We start from the raw sequence: 23,599 nt of genomic DNA on the forward strand, positions 1-23,599 counted from the left end.
CGCTGTGTCTTTTTGTCATTGTGTCAATTCTCCAAACTCCATTAGGTGCCACCAGAGAATATACGATGGATAAAAGTGTATATGGCTCTGGGTACCACTCATCCATAGCTATGGATTCCTTTAGTCCAATGTTGTTACAATTCTTAGTACTAGCACAGTGAATTAACTATTGTTGTATTCTAGATAATAATTTGCTTCTACACTATCCTCAGTCTGACAAATCCATCTTTATCATACGTGTGAAAAGCACATATAGTAATGCTGTACTCACCAGTCTGATGCTCCCAGTGCAGAGATGAGATCAGGTCTGACATCACTCAAACTGTACTCACTGTTACACACAGGGAGACAGGAAGCTAGACTGCACTATATGATCCCCTCTGATCACACACACACGCACGCACGCACGCACGCACGCACGCACGCACGCACGCACGCACGCACGCACTCACACACACACACACACACACACACACACACACACACACACACACACACACACACACACACACACACACACACACAGAGTAGTGTAAAGTACTTAAGTAAAAAATACTTAAGCAGTTTTTTGGGGTATCTGTACTTTACTATTTATATTTTTGACAACTTTTACCTTTACTTCACTATATTTTCCCTTACACCCAAAAGTACCAGGACAATGGTCCAATTGACGCACTTATTGAGACAACATCCCTGGTCATCTCTATTGCCTCTGATCTGGCGGACTCACTAACCACACATGCTTCTTTTGTAAAGGATTGTCTGAGTATTGGAGTGTGCCCCTGGTTATCCGTACATGTAAAAAACAAGAAAATGGTTCACTTAATATAAGGAATTTGAAATGATTCATACTTTTACTTTTGTTACTTATGAAGTATATTTTAGCAATTACGTTTCCTTTTTTTATTTTATTTTTACTTTTGACACTTAATCCTTAAGCACCCGTGCGTCAATCTAAGTAACATAAAAACTTTTTTTAATTTTTTTTATATAATCTGTCAATTTAAGCTAGAGATATCAGGGGTTTTTGCATGGGCTGCGCCTGAATCCACCGTATCCGCCTATATCAGCCTTCCACATCTGCGGTGGAAGGTGGCCGAGCTACAGCGGGTGTTTGTCAGACCAGGAGACATCACAAAAATCAGTCTTCTCACAAAAACGTGTGTAGCGTCCGAGCAGTTTGGCCTTTAAACACTCTATGGAAAGGGGAGATTAACGAACACGATCGTGTTCTCCGTTTTGCTCTACGACCCCCACAAGTGTCACTGGACTCGTCTGAAGGTAACACATACAAACTAATGGAAGTATGGAGGTAGTTTTGTGCCAACAAAAATAATATGTGTAAAAAAAAAAAAACGAATATATTTATTTTTTGCCATTTATGAATGTGTTATTCAATGTGTTTCTATGGGTTATAGTAGTAAAGGCCAAAGTCAATATTTTATTAAATAATAAAACAAATTATAATAATTTTTGATAGCTAAAAGGGTCCTAAAATTCGAAATGATCAATGGCATGACCATCTTAAAACAATTCCATATGTTAGCTTAGACAGCTTAGACTTAGAGGTTTTAAATATATTTAAAACCTCATACTTTTAGACTTTTACTCAAGTAGTATTTTACTGGGTGACTTTCACATTTACTTGAGTCATTTTCTATCAAGGTATCTTTACTTTTACTCAAGTATGACAATTTGGTACTGCTTTTTTACACACACAGACACACATACGTACCGTTTTTTTACTAGACTCGCACTCCCAAGACATCACTCGACATGGTTGGAGTCTACACTGTCACTGACAGCTGTCTGCACTCTGCTGCACCAGTTAAGTGAAACGTAACCACGGACAACGCCACTAGAATGTATGTAATAGGAGGCTGAAGTAAGTGTTAAAAAAGACTCAAGTAAAAAGTATACTCATTAAAAGTGAGACAAGACTCCAAAAAATTGGCTTTATTGGTTATTATGATGTTCATTCCCTTTAACAAGAAAACACATGAATTGAACAGGTATGTCAATTCACAACATAACAAGCAGGTATTTTTTTTAAAGTAGCCATAAAGTAGACAAAATTGTAACGTCTGTATTTGGCCACGCTGAGCAATATAACAGCAAGAATCATTGCAAAAGCCTTCTAAAACCGTACACAAAGTCTGAGGCTTTGTGTGAAAATGAATAATCATTGAATATTATCTAAGTACAAAGATGCAATGCAGTAGAGGATGGCAATGCTGACAATGCTGGAAAGACGTCAGATGACATTCAATAACCTAGGTAAGAATAACATTGCTTGTTTCTTTCTTCAACACGTGATTTTCAGTTTATATAATTTCATCATTCATATTTTTGAAACAGACATAAGGCCATTTACATTATCTCACCCCCCCTCTCTCTCTCCCTTTGGATCTCTCTAACTGTACAAGACTACTTTTCTCTCTCTCTCTATCATTTTCCCATCCACCCTGTGTCGTCGATCAAGCCTGTTCCAGCCCATAATACTCCGCTCCATCAGCGCTGTTTCCGTGGTACAGCCAAAGGCTTCTCTCTCTGTGTCCTCTGAGGTGGACCCACTAGTGTGCTGTGAAATACATGTGTTACAATATTAAACTTGACAATGTATCACTAACTACTTTATATTACACAGTTCCATATATTTTAACTATTATTTCCATCGCCGGCACACCTGATTCAACTTGTAAACTAATCATCAAGCACTTGAATAGGCAAATCAGGTGAGCTAGTTCAGAGCTACAACAAATTGTAAAGGCCATAAAGATCATCAAGGACAACAACCACCCGAGCCACTGCCTGTTCACCCCGCTATCATCCAGAAGGCGAGGTCAGTACAGGTGCATCAAAGCGGGGACCGAGAGACTGAAAAACCAGCTTCTATCTCAAGGCCATCAGACTGTTAAACAGCCACCACTAACATTGAGTGGCTGCTGCTGTCACGATCGTCTAAGTGAGGAGACCAGGGCGCAGCGTGATGTGAATACATCTTCCTTTTAATAAACGAAGAACACTTAAACAAACTATTACAAACTACACAAAATAACAAACGTGGCGCTAATGAAAACGAGTGCAGACATGCAACATCAACATAGAAAATAACCCACAAACCCACAATCAGAGACAACGATCAACAGCTGCCTCTGATTGGGAACCAATCTAGGCCACCATAGACCTACATATGCCTAGACTAACTACACACACCTAGACATACATAAACCCTATACAATACCAAAACCCCATAGATATATAAAACCCCTAGACAGGACAAAAAACAAACATGCCACCCTCGTCACACCCTGACCTAACCAAAATAATAAAGAAAACAAAGATAACTAAGGTCAGGGCGTGACAGCTGCCAACATACTGACTCAACTCCAGCCACTTTAATAATGGAAAAATTGATTTAAAAAATGTATCACTAGCCACTTCTAACAATGCCACTTAATATAATGTTTACATAGCCTACATTACTCATCTCATATGTGTATACTGTACTCTATACCATTTACTGCATCTTGCCATATTTATGTAATACATGTATCACTAGCCACTTTAAACAATGCCACTTTTATATGTTTACATACCCTACATTACTCATCTCATATGTATATACTGTACTCGATACCATCTACTGCATCTTGCCTATGCCGTTCTGTACCATCACTCATTCATATATCTTTATGTACATATTCTTCATCCCGTTACACTTCTGTGTATGAGGTAGTTGTTGTGAAATTGTTAGGTTAGATTACTCGTTGGTTATTACTGCATTGTCGGAACTAGAAGCACAAGCATTTCGCTACACTCGCATTAACATCTGCTAACCATGTGTATGTGACAAATAAAATTTGATTTGATTTGATTTGATAAAGGTGGGAGGTTTGAAAACCACTGGTCTACGTGACCGTTCAGGAATACACAGTGTGCAGAAATTCCCTTCTGTGATTCTACTAGATATAGCAATGGAGTAGCTACCGGTTACACTGGCAGTGGTCGTTGGACCTCAGGGGCACTCTGGTGTTCTTCACCTTCCGGTCTCTTCTCTGAGGGAGAAAAGCAAGTATTGTCTTTCTCTGTCATTTGCTGTTAAGCACTCGCTCCACTTGAATATAACTAAACAAATATTTCCTTGGGTAATAGACATAGCCGTGGGAAGTGTGGGTGCTGCAGCACCCCCTGAAAAATCTGAATTAAAAAAAGATATTAATAAAAATATACTTTATTTTCTCACAACAGTAGTGCATTGGGCCTTTACTAGTCTTGTATTAGCAGACCGATACAGCTTTCTGTAGCACGGACTTAAAAAATATATATAAATATATATTGCTTATAGATCACTTTGGGTTATAAGTTTGACAGTGACATTTTAATTGATCCCTCCCCTCCTGCCTGTCTCCTAACCTTCATTATTTTGTTCCTGCGATGCAGGAGAACAATGGTCACCAGGAGTAAGACCACGATCAGGCATCCTGCTCCCACTGCCACCCACACCCACAGGCTTAAGCCCAGCATGGACACCCCCTCAACGGGCTGCTGGCTGCCTTTGGTACCTGAGAGACACACAACCAGGGAGCGCCTCAGTGAAGACCTCGAAGTGGCATTCACATCATAAAATCTCCGTATTGACGTCAATGCACGGTTGACTCAAAATTTGGCATTTCGCACTGGTTTCTCAAGTTAGGATTTGTCCCCTATCTGTCAAATGGTGTGGAGATAGAATGTACCATAGTTTATTTTGTGAAAAATTGATTTTATTGAATCACTTTAGATTAACGAAAAACAATAAAGTATTTTTTTGTTTTTACTTTTTGAACAGCCCCTCCTCCCACCCTGAATTTACCAATGTTAAGGAGGGATTGAATAAAGTAGGAGCTTCCAAAACCTTGACCATGATGAAAATGAAACTATGAATCAGTATACAGTGTTCATAAAGTAGTGATACTCACAGTGATAGCAAGTTGTCACTGTGTTTACATCCGAGTTAGGTACACTGTGCCCCTGCCCATCATCTTGGCCCTCCACCGGCAAGAGGGGCTTAGCAGTCAACAAACCTGGGAGAGAAAAGACAAAAGCATTGTTATATTCATTTTTATCATCGTTGTATTGGGGATGCTACCAAAACCAACTATTACCTACTTTTCACGTGGATGGTCTGAGTCTCTTTGTGTGTCTTCTCATTCTGAGTAATCTGACATGTCCATTCTCCTGTGTCTGACAGGGCCACAGAGCTGAAAGAGACATTCCCAAAGCCAGGTCGTACAGGGGCCCCTGCCGCCATTCCACCTGGCCTAAGCCACTCCACACTGGGCAAGGGATCCACTCCTGTCACCTGGCACTCGAGGATAGCATTGGTGCCTTGGATGAGGACATTGGTGGGGTGGACATTGACTGGTTCATGGTTCAGACAGGGGGGGGGGGGGTAGAGGGGGAGAGGGAGGAAGGAAGGGATGAAGGGAGAGGGGGAAAAAAGAGGGAGGGGTAGAGTATGAAAAGAAAGAGTGGAGGAAAAGATAGGGAGAGAAGAGACAGAGGGAGAAATGTCTAAATTGAACATGGAAGCTTTCGCCACATGAATTCTTCCATTATAATTTACCTCTGGTGAAGACCTGGGTTCAAATACTATTTTAAATATTATATTAGCTTTAGCCTGCCTGGAGTGCTAAGTGGATGGGGATTGCACTTTTGAGACGTTTCTATTGGTTCCATTGCAACATGGAAGCTCAATCAAGCACAGATACAGCATTTGAAATGATTTCAAATAGTATTTGAACCCAGATCTGCTTGGGTGGTGTCATTCAAATGGTGGGCAATAATAATATCACTTCACCATCACTGCTATAAAAACTGCTAGTTTGCAGGACTGGTGTCCACATTCACTTGCTAGACACCCCCATAACCCTATGCGGAGTGACACCTGTGACAATGTCGAGTCTGTGATCCATCTTTTTCCCGTCCACCATACAGATGTAAAGTCCGGCGTCACCCCCCTGTAGAGCAGAGATTTCCAGCTTGCCCGATCTAATTTTCGCCCTTTCAACCATGGGAGCCTTTCCTGGCATGGGGAAAAGACAAGGACTATAATGAACACGTACAAACCCCCATGTATACATTTGTTATACAGCATATGATCTATGCAGTATTGTAGGAAACACTTATTTTTACTGCCACTTTTTCATGAAATAACCAATTTATTTCTTTATAATGAGCTCTTTTCTATCCACCTTTCCGCTGCTTGCCATTGTTCCATGTAATGCCCATGATCAACACAGATTCACTTTCCCCCACAGCTTTATGTTTCCACTCTACATCCTTGTTAGACGTCTTGACTCCACAATCAATATTGACAGGCAGACCAATTCTCTTGTAGATCACCTCACCCACCACATGGAGAATACACAGGGCTGAGCGGAGAAAGAGAGAGAATAAGAGAGGGAGAGAGAGTGCTGCAATCACTTTTTTAAAGTACTTCTGTTACTTGTATTATTATTTATTATTAACTTTCCATTTCAATAAAGCATACTGAATTAAAATTGAATTCATAGAGAGAGAAATATCTGTTCATTTATTTTCCCTTTCATACTATTTGCACATTGTTACAACATTGTACATAGCCAACAATATAACATTTGAAATATATATATATAATTTTTTTTAAATTATGAGTGTAATGTTTACTGTTAATTTCGGCTTATTTTATTTCCCTTGTTTATTTCCCTTTTGTTAATTGTCTATTCCACTTGCTTTGGCAATGTAAACATATGTTTCCCATGCCAATAAATCCCTTTGAATTTAATAGAAAGAGAGAGAAGAGAAAGAGGTGTGTGTGCGTGTTCGTGTGCGTTTGTGTGTGTGTGTGTGGGGGGGGGGGGGGGGGGGGTGTAAAAGTAAGAGTAAAATGAATACAATAACATTTTAATATTTCAATCATGTAGTGTAGATCTTTACCCACCAAACACAAACCAGGACAGGGTCTTCATATTGGACATTTATCTGAAATCTGGAATACAAATTTAAATTACATTAATGCAGTCAAAATGCATAGAACATTTTAAGGAGAGATTGACACTTTTGAAACATCTAAAATGTCAAATATATTCTTTAAAAATGATCTTAAACCTTTGTTTGGCTTAAGTATATTTCTAAGTAGAGTTTAATCTCGACTTTATGTTCTTACATGGCTTCTGTTTGAGCGAACTTGTGGTTTCTAACCACATGGCTACTTCCTCTCTCTCTCTCTCTCTCTCTCTCTCTCTCTCTCTCTCTCTCTCTCTCTCTCTCTCTCTCTCTCTCTCTCTCTTTCTCTCTCTCGCTCTCTCTCTCTCTCTCTCTAACATTTACATATGTCTAAAAAAATAAAACATTTATCTGTGAAAAAGGTCAAAAGAGTCAAACGTTTCTTTGCACGACTAGAGATGTGATAATAGTTTTCTGAGCAGGGCTGGACTCTCTTCTATGTTTTCATTATTTTCAGAACTTACTCCAAACATTTGACACATTTCAATAACAGGTAGATGCATATATAATAACATGAATAAGCATGTAGGCCTCTCTAACCGACAACAACAAAGGTAGTGAATATTATAATTTACAGTATAACATTAGTTACATGTTTTCAGGAATGATATTCCTCTGGAGATGGTTTATTGAATAACAATAAGTAATCTATCACTCCACAATTGTTTTAGTAAATAGTAATTGTATATAATTAACTCATTTTCACTATTTGTTTAATTCAGATTGATCATAATAACATAATTTATTAGAGTTGTATTTGTAATTTGGGCAATGCTTTACTACTTTACAATATTCACCTTTTACTTGACCAACTTAATTCAATTAAGACCCAGTTATTTATAATGATACTGTATGCCTACTTGAAATCGACATTTTACATTTTATCAGGTGTTTGATATCGATGTAATTCTTAACACTATCTTTGATAACTTTCAAATATTAAATTATTCCACAAAGCCTATATCTGAATACCATGCTATTCACCGAGGTCAATTATAGGCTACTTAACAATGTTCAAAATTGACAAAATTGCAGTAGCCAAATGATTCTTAGATTCGTATTATCATGATGTATTATCTCACCTTGATTAACTCACAAACAGTGATAGGCTACAGACAATTATTGTTTGATATTGTGTAGGCTATTGAGTAGGCTGTTAATCTATGGTTTATTTATTTGCAAAGAAGTAGCCTAACAAATAAAACATGGTTAAAAACGAGATGCCTGTTCGATAAAAGCCTATGCTACAATATCTAATCGATATACTATTGATAAAGAGCGATTCATTTGCTATAACTATTATTTTTACACATATAATTATTCAAGTTAATGAAACAGCCTACATTTCCTTGTGTGTTATGGAACATTATAAATAGCCTACTGATCGTGGTGATTCAACCGTTTTAAGGCCAGGCACCACAGACTGAAACGACATTTTTTCATCTACCTGTCAGTTTTGAGATTTGTTGGTGTTTTTGTCTGTTAATATTTGTATTTTCAAAAAGTAAACATAAAAATGCCAAAAACTTTATGAAAATTTAGATTTTCTTTAGTTAATCATACTACCATCATGAAAATTTTAATGCATTTTAAACACTTTAAAATCGACATATATCAATATTTTCAAAGCTCACTACAATACATTACAGATAACTTAAATGCCCATATCATAAAGAATGTCACAAACTGGACTATATTGGTAACTTACTTTGAAGAGATGGTGATTCGGTCTAAATAGACGTTTGGTAGTTTAAATTCAGTGTATTAACTGCCATTTCCCTGAAGTCAGACTCTTCCCACACCCCAACTAAGAAGAATCTGCGTTAATCAAATTTTAGTCCGGTCCGGGAGTGTCTTAACAAAATGAAACCAAAATATTTAGGCTGGCTTCGTCCAGAAAAGTGGATTTGTGCAATATAGTTGTCTAAATTCAACTGGTAAAAGTTGATTATACGTCCCCTCTCGCCTTCAGCATTTCACACGTAAAAAAAAAGAATAAAACTCCTATCCTCTCTGGGTAAAAAAAAACATATAGCCCATGTAACTGAACTAGCTCCGACAAACATATTGGAACATTAATATTACCTGATCTGATTTGTAATTTACCTGAAATGGATTCTCAAAACGTCTTAGGTTACAAAAATCTGAGAATTTTTTTTTATTTCGCGACAATACACTAATGAGTATGCGTTGAGGATAGACAGTAGAGCGGAATGAGATCGAAGAAAAAACTTCTGCACTGTGGAAAGATTGTGGGTTTTCGCATGCTACCTGCCTGCGCCTTTGCAAACTCCTTATTTGATTCTGTATTTACCTTCCACCACAGTGACCCAACTTCATAGGAAATGGGCTCCTTACTATTAAAGGTGCAATCTTCAAAATGTGCTATATATGGGAAACACTGCATTTGCGCTGACTGACTGCATATAACTAACAAGTATCGTGACATACTTTGTGATTATCCTTTATAACGTGAACTTGACAGTGATACCACTTGAACGTCTAATGTAAATACAGTATGTGCTTTTGCGTTATCAATAGTAGCCTCCTTTAAAAATCTACCTTATAAAAACACGCTATTAAAGCAGATAAAAGTCGGATATTGTCTTTATTCCGGCCTATCATCCAAATAAATCGAATGGCAAAACTGATATTAATCAATGGGATGGTCTTGGGTCTTCCATGCATGTGGCCATGAAGATATACACACCTGAAAGACAACTAAATTAGTTATTTGAAGATCCTAGTAACAGCAAACGTAAAATGAGTCACAATGCAGTATGGCGTCAGGTATAACTGATATCAACCAATTAACCCCCCACCAATCCACACAATGATCCCACTCCCACCCCGTGATGAAGACAAGACCTATGATTGCACTCTCACCACCATGTAACAACCCTCAGGAAGATGTTGAGCATGTGGCCTGAATGTAAGGACCCTGTGCAGCAGGGCCACTAGACGACCAGTCATTCATCTCAACACAATCACACAACAAGCAGGGGCAGCAGAAACACATCTTTATTTTGTCACAGCGCAAGTAACAAAGTTACTTATTAACAAAATAAACAAAACAAAAAATCAGCCAGATATCACACTTGAAAGAACCAGTTTGGTTTAGTTTTTTTTTTTATACACATTTTATAATTTTTTTGTATATTAACTCTCTCTATTACTGTGGATGACGAACTAATGAAAATGCCACGTCGGAACACAGAAGGGGGAGAGAAGGGAGGCGGTGCTTGGCTTAAGAAGCAATGACAATACAACAGATGCTAGTCAATAAGAGATGAGTGGCATGTTGTTCAGGGAAGAGGGGGTTGAGAACATTGTTGCATTAGACACTGTATAATGATACCAGTATCTATTATGAGTTGATTGGTGTCAGTTGCAAGATGAGTATAGACTTAGAAGGGGTGAATACACCAGCAGACTTCCACCAACACTACTGTGTTTATTGTAAAAGTGAAAAAAATAAAAAATAAAAGACACTTCTCATTTAAACACCCCATCCATTCCACCTGCCTGTGTCTGCGTACATAGCTGTAGGAAAAGTGTATTTATTTAAACCCTACATTCGTCAGTTCAGAAGCTTGTGTCAGAGCATTCTTTGTAGCTCAGTGTGTGACAGTGTGTACATGTTAGCGACCCCCTTCCCCTCCCGAAGTGAAACTCTGCGTTCACTCGGTGACTCTCCGGTAGAAGTAGAGGTAACCCAAGTCCTTGGGTGGCTTCTCTGAGGCACACACTTTCTGATCATTAAAGATAACCCACCTGTGAGTGAGAGAGTGAGAGAAGAGAAAAGGCACAGACAGACATGAGACGACAAGAAACAGTACTTTAAAGCTGTGTCTTGATTGTTATAACCACAGAATCTCAATAGCAACACAGTGCACCACAGAAGTGGGCATTAAGTAGATCGACATTCATGTATAAAGTGTGTGTATAAAGGAGTGGTTTCTTCTATATGAAATGAAAGAGAATGGCGCTTACTGTTGGTCCTTCTTGATGTGGCAGACGTAGTGGCCGCACATAGTGCTCGTGCCCATGTGACTGATGAAGGCAAACAGCTCATACTCTGGAAGAGAGAGGGAGGAAGAGGAGTGGGGGGGATAGAGGAGAAAAAGCAAGACATGCAAAGTGGAGACATCAGTGACAGTGTGCATCTATACTGCAAATGGACATCGATTTGAATACAGAGGGTTTTTCAAATTGAAAGATATGGACAGACAACAACTTGGAGTCTGTGCACATTGTCAAAACACATTTAAATATGCTTTCCACAAAGAGTAAGTCATTAACCAATACATGTTGAGGGGGAAAAAAATAAGTATATTCTTTGTTTTCCGGGAGTGCATACCTGTTCTTAAAAAAAAAAAAAAAAAATGCTTTGAAGAGAATATTAAAATATGTTTAAACATCCAACCCAAACTGAACGCACCCCCTTCCTCTCACTGTTGACTTACTGCCAGGTCCGTCTCGGACTTTAGGCCCAGGAGGGGGCTCCCTGGACCCCTCGCTCTCGGCGGCCGAGCGGCCTCCCTCCGAAACTTCCATGGACTCTAGATCATCCAGGTGGGAGAAGATCCAGTCCACGGCGCGCTCTAGGACGTTACTCTGGAAGAGGAGAGGAGAGACCACTTGGTTAAAGGTTGGAGACCTGACCAGCAGGACAAATGAGTGTGAACTTCAACCGTGTGCTAGAATAGAGTATATTGTGCCAAAGGTTTAATCATATCAGTAAATTCCACAAGTTGAAAACAGCTACTGAGCATGTGTGAAATCTCACTGCAGTTTTTGTATAATTTCTTTGAAGCAACATCAAGGAGTGCTGTCACTAGAGCAGTGCTAGACGTGAAGGGTAGTAATGTTGAGGGCCACTGTCTCACCGTAGCCCTCAGTGCTCGCGTGGCCTGGTCTCGGCTGAAGCCCATGGAGACGATGGTTGCTAGGTGCTCCTCAGAAACGCTCTCTGTGGGCGTGGTTCCGGGAGCGGAGCTGGTGCCTGGCAACACCATGGGAGCGGAGAAATCTGCAGCCAATCACAGATGGGGAAGAAACGTGAATATAACGTACATTATGAAATCAATGACATGCTGTCGTGAAATTACTATTGTAAAACGTGAATAACAACATTGCTGGGAATTACTGACTGGTTCTACTTCACGTTCAAACACATGGCAGTCCATACCATCTAATTAAATCACTTAGATTTCTCAACAAACACCACCCACTTACAGCCCTACATCCATGACAGACACACATGTTTGATGGTATATTTGGCACAACTGTTCCTCCGTGACCCACCTGGGTCGTCCATGTGGCCCATGACCCAGTTCATGGCTGCGTCGATTCCAGTATTCCCAGTATAGTACACAGCCTTCCTGCAGGCCTCCAGTGGGAATCCCATCTCACACAACTGGGACACGGTGGAGTCGTCCAGGACTGGGGCTGAGAGATAGAGCGAGCGAGAAGGGGACAGGGTCTAATTATGTGGATGCACTCCACAGACTGCAGCAACAATAAGGATGTCATGAATGGTCCTAACTGCTGAGAAACTGGACATTTGGAGACGGACAACGAAATAAAACCACATGTTGGCAAACCATACTAAACTCATATTCTGGACAATAAGAGCAAACCAAGTCTCTTTCCCACCATAGAATTTAAATGCTAACTCAAATCACCTCACTGAAAATACAAAACCAAATTTCAAAAAAGGTTTGAACACAAAAACACGGAGAAAACATAAACGAGGGAAAGAAGAAAGGAAAAGATGGTGACGGGACGACAGGATGAAGGAAGGGAAGATCAGAAAAGACAGACTGACACAGTAGTGGGGAGTAGAGTGAGTCGTCCTCCTCGTTGCCGTGGGAACCCAGGATACCTTTGACCTCCACGTCAGGGGTCATGAGAGGGGGTGGGGCCACCTCTGGCAGAAGCTCCTCCCCCGGCTGCTGGCCAGTCCCACGGAGCGCAGTCAGGTCCAGCGTGTCGGGAACGTCGATGCTCACATCTGCAGGGACAAACAAGCATCTATTTAGTTGACCGGGACTGTGCCACATTAATCAAGCAACTACAGTGGAATTTCCCACTTGAATTTAACTGATAGCGTCTGTGATAACCCACAGGTGTAGATGTTGCGTGCGTATGTAAATGACAATAGAATTCTATTCAATGCAGAAGATCAGGTAGACCTTGTTTACACTGTGTGCAGAGCAGACGACTCACCCAGTTTCTTGGGGACCCAGTCCTGTCCAAAAGTGAACTTCTTAACCTGGATAACCATGTGGTCTGGGAAAGAGGCAAAGCGGGTGGTCCTGAAAGAGGGATGAAGAGAGAGAGAGGGAGGGAGACTAATTACAAACTACATTTTCCCTAAGAAAATGCATTGATTGATGGATGATTTAATTCAGTGTATTACAACTCCAGTCCCCCCAACAGCACACATTTTTGTTGTACCCCCCCGGACAAACTCACCTGATTCAACTCATTGAGGGCTTGATGATTAGTTGACAAGTTGAATCAGGCGTGCCTGTCCGGGGCTATAACGAAAATGTGTGCTGTGGTGGGTACTCGGGGACTGGAGTTGGGAAATACATTTCATTGACCGGGAAACTCATTGATAGATTGATTGACTGAGTGAATCGTGTGCGTTGTCATACTTGGTGGCGGTGGTCTTGGCCTGCGCGGCGGAGCTCCAGAAGTCTGTGAGCGTCTCCGGTTCGCTGAGCGCCGCCATGCACGCTGTGAACGGGATACAGGCGCGCACTAGCGCGGGGGGAGGGGCTCCCGACGAGTCTGCCTCCTCACGCCGACGCTCAGCCTCCTGCAGCTCCTCTGATAGAGAGACAGAGAGATACTTGAAAATGTTATTTTATGAAGAATATACACTGCCGTTCAAAAGTTTGGGGTCACTTAGAAATGTCCTTGCTTTTGAAAGAAAAGCACATTTTTAGTCCATTAAAATAACATGAAATTGATCAGAAATACAGTGTAGACATAATTAAAGTTGTAAATGACTATTGTAGCTGGAAACAGCTGATTTTTTATGGAATATCTACCTAGGTGTACAAAGGCCCATTATCAGCAACAATCACTCCTGTGTCCCAAAGGCACGTTGTGTTAGCTAATCCAAGTTTATCATTTAAAAAAGGCTAAATGATCATTAGAAAACGCTTTTGCAATTATGTTAGCACAGCTGAAAACTGTTGTGCTGATTAAAGAAGCAATAAAACTGGCCTTCTTTAGTTGGGTATCTGGAGCATCAGCATTTTTGGGTTCAATAACAGGCTCAAAATGACCAGAAACAAAGACTTCTTCTGAAACTCGTCAGTCTATTCTTGTTCTGAGAAATGAAGGCTATTCCATGCGAGAAATTGCCAAGAAACAGAAGATCTCGTACAATGCTGTGTACTACTCCCTTCACAGAATAGCACAACCTGGCTCTAACCAGAATAGAAAGAGGAATGGGAGGCCCCGGTGCACAACTGAGCAAGAGGATAAGTACATTAGAGTGTCTAGTTTGAGAAACAGACACCTCACAAGTCCTCAACTGGCAGCTTCATTAAATAGTACCTGCAAAACACCAGTCTCAAGGTCAACAGTGAAGAGGTGACTCTAGGATGCTGGCCTTCTAGGCAGAGTTGCAAAGAAAAAGCCATATCTCAAACTGGCCAATAAAAAGAAAAGATTAAGATGGGCAAAAGAACACAGACACCGGACAGAGGAAGATTGGAAAAAAGTGTTATGGACAGACAAATCTAAGTTTGAGGTATTCAGATCACAAGAACAACATTCGTGAGATGCAGAAAAAATGAAAAGATGCTGGAGGAGTGCTTGACGCCATCGGTCAAGCATGGTGGAGGCAATGTGATGGTCTGGGGGTGCTTTGGTGATGGTAAAGTGTGAGATTTGTACAGGGTAAAAGAGATCTTGAAGGAGGAAGGCTATCACTCCATTTTGCAACGCCATGCCATACCATGTGGACAGCGCTTAATTGGAGCTAATTTCCTCTTACAACAGGACAATGACCCAAAGCACAGCTCCAAACTATGCAAGAACTATTTACGGAAGATGCAGTCAGCTGGTATTCTGTCTATAATGGAGTGGCCAGCACAGTCACCAGATCTCAACCCTATTGAGCTGTTGTGGGAGCAGCTTGACCGTAAGAAGTGCCCATCAAGCCAATCCAACTTGTGGGAGGTGCTTCAGGAAGCATGGGGTGAAATCTCTTCAGATTACCTCAACAAATTGACAACTAGAATGCCAAACGTCTGCAAGGCTGTAATTGCTGCAAATGGAGGATTCTTTGATGAAAGCAAAGTTTGAAGGACACAATTATTATTTCAATTAAAAATCATTATTTAAAACCTTGTCAACATCTTGACTATATTTCCTACTCATTTTGTAACTCATTTCATGTATGTTTTCATGGAAAACAAGGACATTTCTAAGTGACCCCAAACTTTTGAACGGTAGTGTATTTGACGTTAAAACTTGTTGGTTGACTTATTTAATGAGGCTTCAATAAAAAACAAGGGCAGTTGATGGGGCAGAAGTAGACTCGCTGACACAATAAACTACATTTCCCATGAGCCCCTCACCGGTGTTGGTGGCCTGGTCCATGGGCACAGGTAGCTGGAGGATGTAGTCCACCCTCTGCGTGTACTTTGCTTTCTGTGATTGCTGACACACAATCCTCTCCTCTACCAGGAAACGGAAGGCTTCAGACGGGTTCACCCCCGAACGACAGTTTCTCTGAGGTGGAGGTTAATAAAACAAAACTAAGAAAATGGGGTACAACAGTAGAGAAAAATCTGATGACAGAAGATGGAAAGAAGGGATGGAGTATGGGATGAAAGAGGGATGACTTTACCTCCACCATATTAATGAAGTGTAATAAGAACTCCTGGGCGTCTTGTTGCCGATTGGTGGAGAACTCCGAGTGGCCCCGCCCAACAAGTGCTTTGAACATGCGTGCCGCTATGCCAACCTGGTCACCCTGGAGAAAAAAAAAAAAATGTTATTTAGACAATACACATGGAAAGTGAACACACAATCGCTTAATGTAAACATAACTGGAGAAACCGTGTCATTTTTGGAGACAGGTGTTTGAGGCGCCAGTGCTACGGTTGCTAGCATTCTGACTTAAGAAACCTTCCGTACAATCTTCCAGTGCTTCCATTCACTTACTCTGGGTTCAGAGCTGGGTTCAGAGCCCTCTCCGGGGTCAGGTGCTGGTTTGGAATACTCGCCCGACAACAGACCATAGCCCAGCTTTGCTCTGAAATAAGGAAGAGATGTTGAACACCAAAACAACATTGGAATAAAGTCCATTTAAAAATTTAGACATAGAGGATAATAAAAACAGGAATTACTGATCCATCGGGAGAAATTCTATTTCTTAAAACTCTTATAAATTAGGGGGAAGTGTTGAAGGAGATTTGGTCCTAAGCCTGCAGATAGGTTTTTAGCCTGCATTTTTTTGCTAACAATTACCATCCCCGTATCTTATCTATTGCTAGCCGTGGCCATAGAAATTGATTGTTTTTGCTCAGATAAGTGAACAGTTAGTGACATCCGGTGGAGAAAGGCTGGCCTTTAGACAATGACCTACTGTCCATCCAAACATAACACATGCATCTCACAGTGCCAATGACTATGCATTTGTGTGCCATAACAGTTGTATGCCAGTGTGACTAGCTTTGAATACACATGTGGTATAACCCCCGACTCTGTGCTACTTCCAGACGCAGGTGTGTGTAGTCTCAAGGTTGTTGGGAAAGGGCAGGTTTAATAAACCTTATTTATGTTTGACGCGAAATGGTTAACAACGTTAAGTTTGTGTGCGTGTGTGCGCATGTTACACTGAAAAGAAAGAAGAAGCATTTGGTGGAAACTCACACTTGGGTTTTGAAGTCCTGGGTGGGGTCGCTTGGCGCTTCACCGAAGATCTTGTCAATGTTGGAGACGTACCTGAGGCGGGGTACACACACGACAGAGGGGTTTCGTGAGTATTTCCCAGCACTCTTTTCACAATCCGTCTCAATTTCTCTTTATGTCAGGGCCTATAGGGCCCTGGTCAAAAGCAATGCACTAGAAAAGGAATAGCGTTGAATCTGGGACGCAGACTGAGAGGTAGAAGTGATAGACGGTTACTGACTTGCTCTGGAAGTCAGGCACGGTGAAGAGGACTTGCATGACCGAGTTCAGGTAGCAGCTGTTGCCCAGGTTCTTCATGCCGGTGAGGCCGGGGCCTGACAGAGGCCGCAGGGTGGCCCCTGACTCCTGGATCACCTCCCACTCCCCCACACGCTGGTTCACCGCTATCTCCAGCTCTGTCATCGTACGCTCCGTCTGCATGGGAAGAGAGGTGTCGAGGAGAGAGAGAAACGGGGAAGGAACCGGAGAGGGAAAGACAATGACAGATGAACCAGATGGAGATGACTGATCCCACAATGAGACCCATCTCTCATTTTGTTGTTATAACACAATAAATATGAGCTATTTAAAATGTGGCCAGGCCAGCTTTGAACAAAATTTTGTCACTAGAACACTGGTAAGGCAAGTACGGACAAGTATAGTCCTTATTCATGAAGGAAAATGTCTGTCACTAAAGAAAAATAGTCCTTAAACCACAACACTGCAGCATGAGATCCTGCCCATCGAGACCCTGTATCTTTATTGATTTCGGGAGTCCTACCTTTTCCATGGTCATCATGTCGATGCCAAAGTGGGACAGGTGTTCGGGGAGCTTTGGATCCAGTACCATATCATCCTCGTCATAGGAGTACACATCTGGAAAGGCCACAGAAGCAAGTCAGACATCAAAATCTGAAAGAATACAGCCTCTTACCCAGTTACAACTGTCTTCGAGTCAGACTTCAGTCTCAGAGTCCTTTTCCTTGCCAGTGTTTTCTTAATCTTCCCCTTTCAATAATAAGGGTAAGCTTCTCAATAGGGATTCGGTGACTGCTGGAATATTGGGACTAGAGAGAAGCACTTGGTAAATAAAACGGTATTGTGTTGTTTCAAGTGTCCAAGTATTCGTATTGTGTTGCCATCACCTGCTCCGTCGGGGGTGATGGTGCCCAGTTTGACGGCTAGAGGGTGTCCCGTCTGCTGGAAGTGCAGGAGGGCATGGTTGTTCCCCCCGGAGCCGTCGAAATACCTGCGACCGCAGAACACCCTCCCGTCCGACAGGTTCATCCACAGGTTCTCCTGCAGGTCACACACCTCACACCGCCAACCACTGGAAGATCGGGATGGAGCGAGAGGGTGGGGAGGGAGGGGAGAGGTAGAGAGAGAAAGAGAGAATCATCAAATGGTGGAGAGGAAGACTTAGGGAGAATGAGAGATTGATAGAGAATGAATGATCATTCAACAAAACATTTATTTAGGCTACATATTGACATACATTATTTCATATATTAATTACACTATCAGACCTTGTATACGGTCCAAGTCTATGATGAAATTAATGGACATTTATGAAGCAAAAAGGAGAAAAATTGTCAACGTGTAAGTTCCTTTAATGCTGGAGCGCTCGTGACATTCTAGCCAATGCCAGCACAGAACATCAACCTAGCCTAACCAGCCTCTCACCTTGGAGGGATCTTGGTGCCGTTGTCGAGCTGCTTGAGTTCAATGGCGTGCCGGGACTCCGCCCGCACCTCGCCGTCCCACTGCTGCACCTGCAGGGCATGAGACACTGAGTCTGCAGACATCAGCCCCGCCATGGCTAGAGATACCTAGAGGGATATAGAGAAGGTTATAGGTGGTTATAACAAGAATGCATGGTCGATCTATATGAAGTGTAATACCTAGAGCAGGGGTTGTCAACAGGCTGCCCGTGGGCCAAAACCATCCCGCTAGTGTTTTTTTTGCCCCTTAAAGTTTTGTGGGGGGGGGGTTGGTCCCCCAAAATACTAAATTCAGCTAAAATTAGTTTACTTTAGGAAATATGTTGCCAAGTATTCCCCACAACAACAACAAAAATAAGTGATCGTGTCTCAATTATTTTCAAATACAATCTCTTTCTGGCCTTAGCTGTGGTCAATTTGCAGAGTACAAATTATAATTAATTTCCATCTCCCCGGCCATTCCCTCTGACAATGAAAAAAAAAAAGAAGCAGAATCGTGTTTCCGATGCACACACTAACTATGAATGAAGGGATTCAAAACTACATTCCCATGGCAATGATAGGGCCTCTTGCTAAACACTGACAAACGCACAACACTAAGAGATAATTAGCAAAGTTGAGGCAACACTTGAAGTGTTCACCCACAAAGTGTCTCACCCGCTCTCTCACAAGGTCCGGCATGGTGGCGAGGTCATCGGATGTAACTTCCTGTCTATCAGGGAAGAGGACGACTTTTACTTCCTCCTCATACTGCTCCTGCTCCACGTTAAACCCTCCCTCGATACCTGAGATAGAGAGAGGAGGAGTGTCAATAGACATGATATAAGTTTCATTGATCTATCATGGCAGTCATTTCTGAAAGTTTTGGCTACAACCGGATAGAATGGAAAATGTTGGTGTCCGCATCCCTGAAGGCTAGCCTGGGTATGTTTAGCTATCATTCCACTCTGTATCATATGCTATAACCGAGTAGCCTCGGTTTTTCTAATGACTGCCTTGCCTGGTTCACCAACTACTTTGCAGACAGAGTTCAGTGTGTCAAATCGGAGGGCATGTTGTCCGGTCCTCTGGCAGTCTCTATGGGGGTACCACAGGGTTCAATTCTCGGGCCGACTCTTTTCTCTGTATATATCAATGATGTTGCTCTTGCTGCGGGCGATTCCCTGATCCACCTCTATGCAGACGACACCATTCTGTATACTTCCGGCCCTTCCTTGGACACTGTGCTATCTAACCTCCAAACGAGCTTCAATGCCATACAACACTCCTTCCGTGGCCTCCAACTGCTCTTAAACGCTAGTAAAACCAAATGCATGCTTTTCAACCGTTCGCTGCCTGCACCCGCACGCCCGACTAGCATCACCACCCTGGACGGTTCCGACCTAGAATATGTGGACATCTATAAGTACCTAGGTGTCTGGCTAGACTGCAAACTCTCCTTCCAGACTCATATCAAACATCTCCAATCCAAAATCAAATCTAGAGTCGGCTTTCTATTCCGCAACAAAGCCTCCTTCACTCACGCCGCCAAACTTACCCTAGTAAAACTGACTATCCTACCGATCCTCGACTTCGGCGATGTCATCTACAAAATAGCTTCCAATACTCTACTCAGCAAACTGGATGCAGTTTATCACAGTGCCATCCGTTTTGTTACTAAAGCACCTTATACGACCCACCACTGCGACCTGTATGCCCTAGTCGGCTGGCCCTCGCTACATGTTCGTCGTCAGACCCACTGGCTCCAGGTCATCTACAAGGCTATGCTAGGTAAAGTGCCGCCTTATCTCAGTTCACTGGTCACGATGGCTACACCCACCCGTAGCACGCGCTCCAGCAGGTGTATCTCACTGATCATCCCTAAAGCCAAAACCTCATTTGGACGCCTTTCCTTCCAGTTCTCTGCTGCCTGCGACTGGAACGAATTGCAAAAATCTCTGAAGTTGGAGACTTTTATCTCCCTCAACAACTTTAAAAATCTGCTATCCGAGCAGCTAACCGATCGCTGCAGCTGTACATAGTCCATCTGTAAACTACCCACCCAATTTACCTACCTCACCCCCCATACTGCTTTATTTATTTACTTTTCTACTCTTTTGCACACCAGTATCTCTGCTAAATTGTAATTACTCGATTTATTGCCTACCTCATGCCTTTTGCACACATTGTATATAGATTGTATATAGATTCTCTTTTTTTTCTACCATGTTATTGACTTGTTTATTGTTTACTCCATGTGTAACTCTGTGTTGTTGTCTGTTCACACTGCTATGCTTTATCTTGGCCAGGTCGCAGTTGCAAATGAGAACTTGTTCTCAACTAGCCTACCTGGTTAAATAAAGGTGAAATAAAAAAATAAAATAAAAATAAACACATGCTTGTCATGACATGGAATACAAGGCGTGGAATGTTAGTAGAAACAGACTGGTACCCAGGCTACCTGAAGGCTGCTTCGGGGTTCTTTGCACCTTCATAGCCCTGTCTGAAATGTGTTACTGTTAACTCTGCTGTTACCTATGGCTAATCGGGTTGGCTTCTTCTTGGGTGGGTCACCGGATCCAGAGTTCTCCTCATCTTCCTTCTGGGGAAAATGACAGTTCAAATTTAGTGAATTGTGTCCATCCACAAGAAAAGGTGGTTCATTCATAGTGTATAATTTCTTATAGAGACGTTGAGCAAACCAAACGGAAGTAGCTGCCATTAAAACCAGCTGAACTGGCCTGATGTCATTAGATGCTGCCTGATGTCAGGTATATTACTTTTGTACTGAGCAATAATTTTGATACCAACTGAAATTTGTCACTCAATGTGTTTGTTGTGTGGCCGCTATTTTTATTTTACCTTTATTTAACTAGGCAAGTCAGTTATGAACAAATTCTTATTTTCAATGAACTGGCTTGTTCAGGGGTAGAACGACAGATGTTTACCTTGTCAGCTCTGGGATTCGATTTTGCAACCTTTCGGTTACTAGTCCAACGCTCTAACCACTAGGCTACCTGCCGCCCCAAGTGACTCTATTGCTGGCTAGGCTACCTGCGCCCCAAGTGCCTCTATTGCTGGCTAGGCTACCTGCGCCCCAAGTGACTCTATTGCTGGCTAGGCTACCTGCGCCCCAAGTGCCTCTATTTGCTAGCTAGGCTCAGCCAGAGACTTCAGTAAAAGGTTTGAAGGAACAGCGTGTAACTCACCGGAGCTTTGCGGGTCCGGGAGATGTGCAGGTAAGCCCGCTGTCCGCTCCTGGTGTGGTGTCTATCCACATACTGGCTGCCGAACCCAAGGAAACTGTTCATGCACACATATAAGCCTCCTTCACTCTCCTAAAAAATATCAAATAAATGCGAGAACAACATAAAGGGTTAGTTAGGCATTACATTGGCTGTCTTGGTAACTGGACAGATGCTAGTTTACCCAACAACCAATTGGATGTAACGGTACAGTAGTTGAAGTTTCCCACGCGACCAACTCATAACACTGAAGATTATCATGTCAACAAATGACAGTGTGATTTTCTAGCATGCTAACTAGCAAGTTAGTTAGCTAAACAGTTGGAATGACATGTCAAGTGACAGCCAAAGTTAGCCAACTGGCGAGCTAGCGTTAAACTTGAAATGTAACGTTGGTTAACTACGTAACGTTCGAGTTCATTGAAAACTAGTCATGATGATAGTCCGAAATTATTTGACAACCTCTGGTTACAGTAGCTAGCTAACGTTAGCTGAATGGTAAAGATGTTAGCTGGCTAACGTTAACGTGTCTCAATGTAGCTACAGTAACGTTAGCTAACTAACTAACGCGTTAGCTAGCTATTGTTGTGACGAGCAAACTACCCACCTAGCTAGTTGTATAACTGGTAATACACAAAAAAAAACAAAAAAACAGCCCCAAAGAAAAAGCGTATATAAAAGACAGGTTTAATACGAAGCTAATAACGTTCGATGAGAAGATGGGTTACTCACCGGAGAAGAAAATGACAAGGCGCATTCGTCTTTGTGGACACGGTCCCCGGGCCTCGGAACTCGAATTGTGGACAGAACCGACATCAAAACCTCGCTTACCTCCGCCATCTCAAACTAACTAATTCTGCCTTCCAGTCGGACACTTGTTCCTGAGTTTGGACCCCAGCTTTTGATTCCCCAGCTTTGAATATTGTCTGCTTGTATTGCTCTTCCCCTCTCTCTGTCTTCCTCCCAATGAATGGCTTGATGCCCCCCTGTTTGTGTGGACTCAAGGCCGAACGCGTATAGCACGCACCCGGTATCGTGGTAATCGTAATATATAGAGTATAACTACCGCACAATTATGCGATGTTGTGTTTGAAAGAGAAACATGAATTAAGTATGAATTCAGATCGCCAATTAATCAAATCTATATTAAAACGTTATTTCACTTCTAAAAAAGACATACAATAAAACGCACAGGCAAAATACACAACATCTGCTTTATATCACACATAACCTTTTCAGTAATTACGGTCATGTTTAAGGGCTCGCCACCTCGACGATGAGAAGGCGAAAATGTCAGGGTTTTAACGCACCAAATGAACTACTGCCACCGCGTGGGTGGAAAGAGAACTTCACACAAACCCCAAATATGACAATGAAATTGTCTATTCATTGTAATTAATAGACTATGGAAAAAGATACAGGATTTGATGTGTCATATCAGCTGCCACCTTTAATGCTGATGAACAAATTACTTTGTAGTCAAACAGGGTAAAAATGTTACATGTTGCATGTTCAGACCTGCCATGATTGATGTTTGGTGAGTGGGACGTTGGTAAAGTAGGCCTATATAGCCTAAATAGTTTGATTGAAGAAATTCTGCTATGAAAAAAATAGGTGACTATGAAGAATGGAAACAATGTTTTTTTGTGTGTAGCCTATACAGTGTTATGAATGAGTGTGTGTAGACTGTAGGCATGTACA

The 23,599-nt window shown here is 41.9% G+C and overlaps 2 protein-coding genes across 4 annotated transcripts; both read right to left on the minus strand.

The window, feature by feature from the left end:
- Positions 1–2,141: 2,141 nt before the first annotated feature.
- LOC120047543 lies at positions 2,142–7,001 on the minus strand. Its single transcript, XM_038993073.1, has 8 exons — positions 6,965–7,001; positions 6,237–6,416; positions 5,930–6,067; positions 5,152–5,403; positions 4,962–5,066; positions 4,417–4,565; positions 3,991–4,058; positions 2,142–2,581 (listed from the first exon to the last, which is right to left on the minus strand). Exons 1-8 carry the CDS (start codon positions 6,999–7,001, stop codon positions 2,512–2,514), a joined length of 999 nt encoding a protein of 332 aa, XP_038849001.1. The 3' UTR covers positions 2,142–2,511.
- Positions 7,002–10,032: 3,031 nt separating this feature from the next.
- On the minus strand, positions 10,033–22,914 carry LOC120048305 (ubiquitin carboxyl-terminal hydrolase 5-like). Of its 3 annotated transcripts, none has more exons than XM_038994169.1 (20): positions 22,631–22,914; positions 21,863–21,991; positions 21,189–21,252; positions 19,332–19,459; positions 18,637–18,782; positions 18,099–18,283; positions 17,735–17,829; positions 17,195–17,388; positions 16,936–17,007; positions 16,225–16,315; positions 15,908–16,033; positions 15,636–15,789; positions 13,695–13,869; positions 13,261–13,349; positions 12,860–13,045; positions 12,337–12,480; positions 11,919–12,061; positions 11,496–11,646; positions 11,023–11,107; positions 10,033–10,803 (listed from the first exon to the last, which is right to left on the minus strand). In XM_038994169.1, the coding sequence occupies exons 1-20, from the start codon at positions 22,736–22,738 to the stop codon at positions 10,710–10,712; spliced, it is 2,559 nt and encodes an 852-aa protein (XP_038850097.1). In that variant the 5' UTR covers positions 22,739–22,914; the 3' UTR covers positions 10,033–10,709. The 3 variants fall into 3 exon arrangements, with proteins under 3 accessions (XP_038850097.1, XP_038850096.1, XP_038850098.1); XM_038994168.1 differs by having other exon boundaries at positions 21,189–21,255; XM_038994170.1 differs by having other exon boundaries at positions 12,917–13,045; positions 21,189–21,255; positions 22,631–22,913.
- Positions 22,915–23,599: the final 685 nt, after the last annotated feature.

The sequence above is a fragment of the Salvelinus namaycush genome, chromosome 5, assembly GCF_016432855.1.
Source record: "Salvelinus namaycush isolate Seneca chromosome 5, SaNama_1.0, whole genome shotgun sequence".
Classification (NCBI taxonomy): Eukaryota; Metazoa; Chordata; class Actinopteri; order Salmoniformes; family Salmonidae; genus Salvelinus; species Salvelinus namaycush.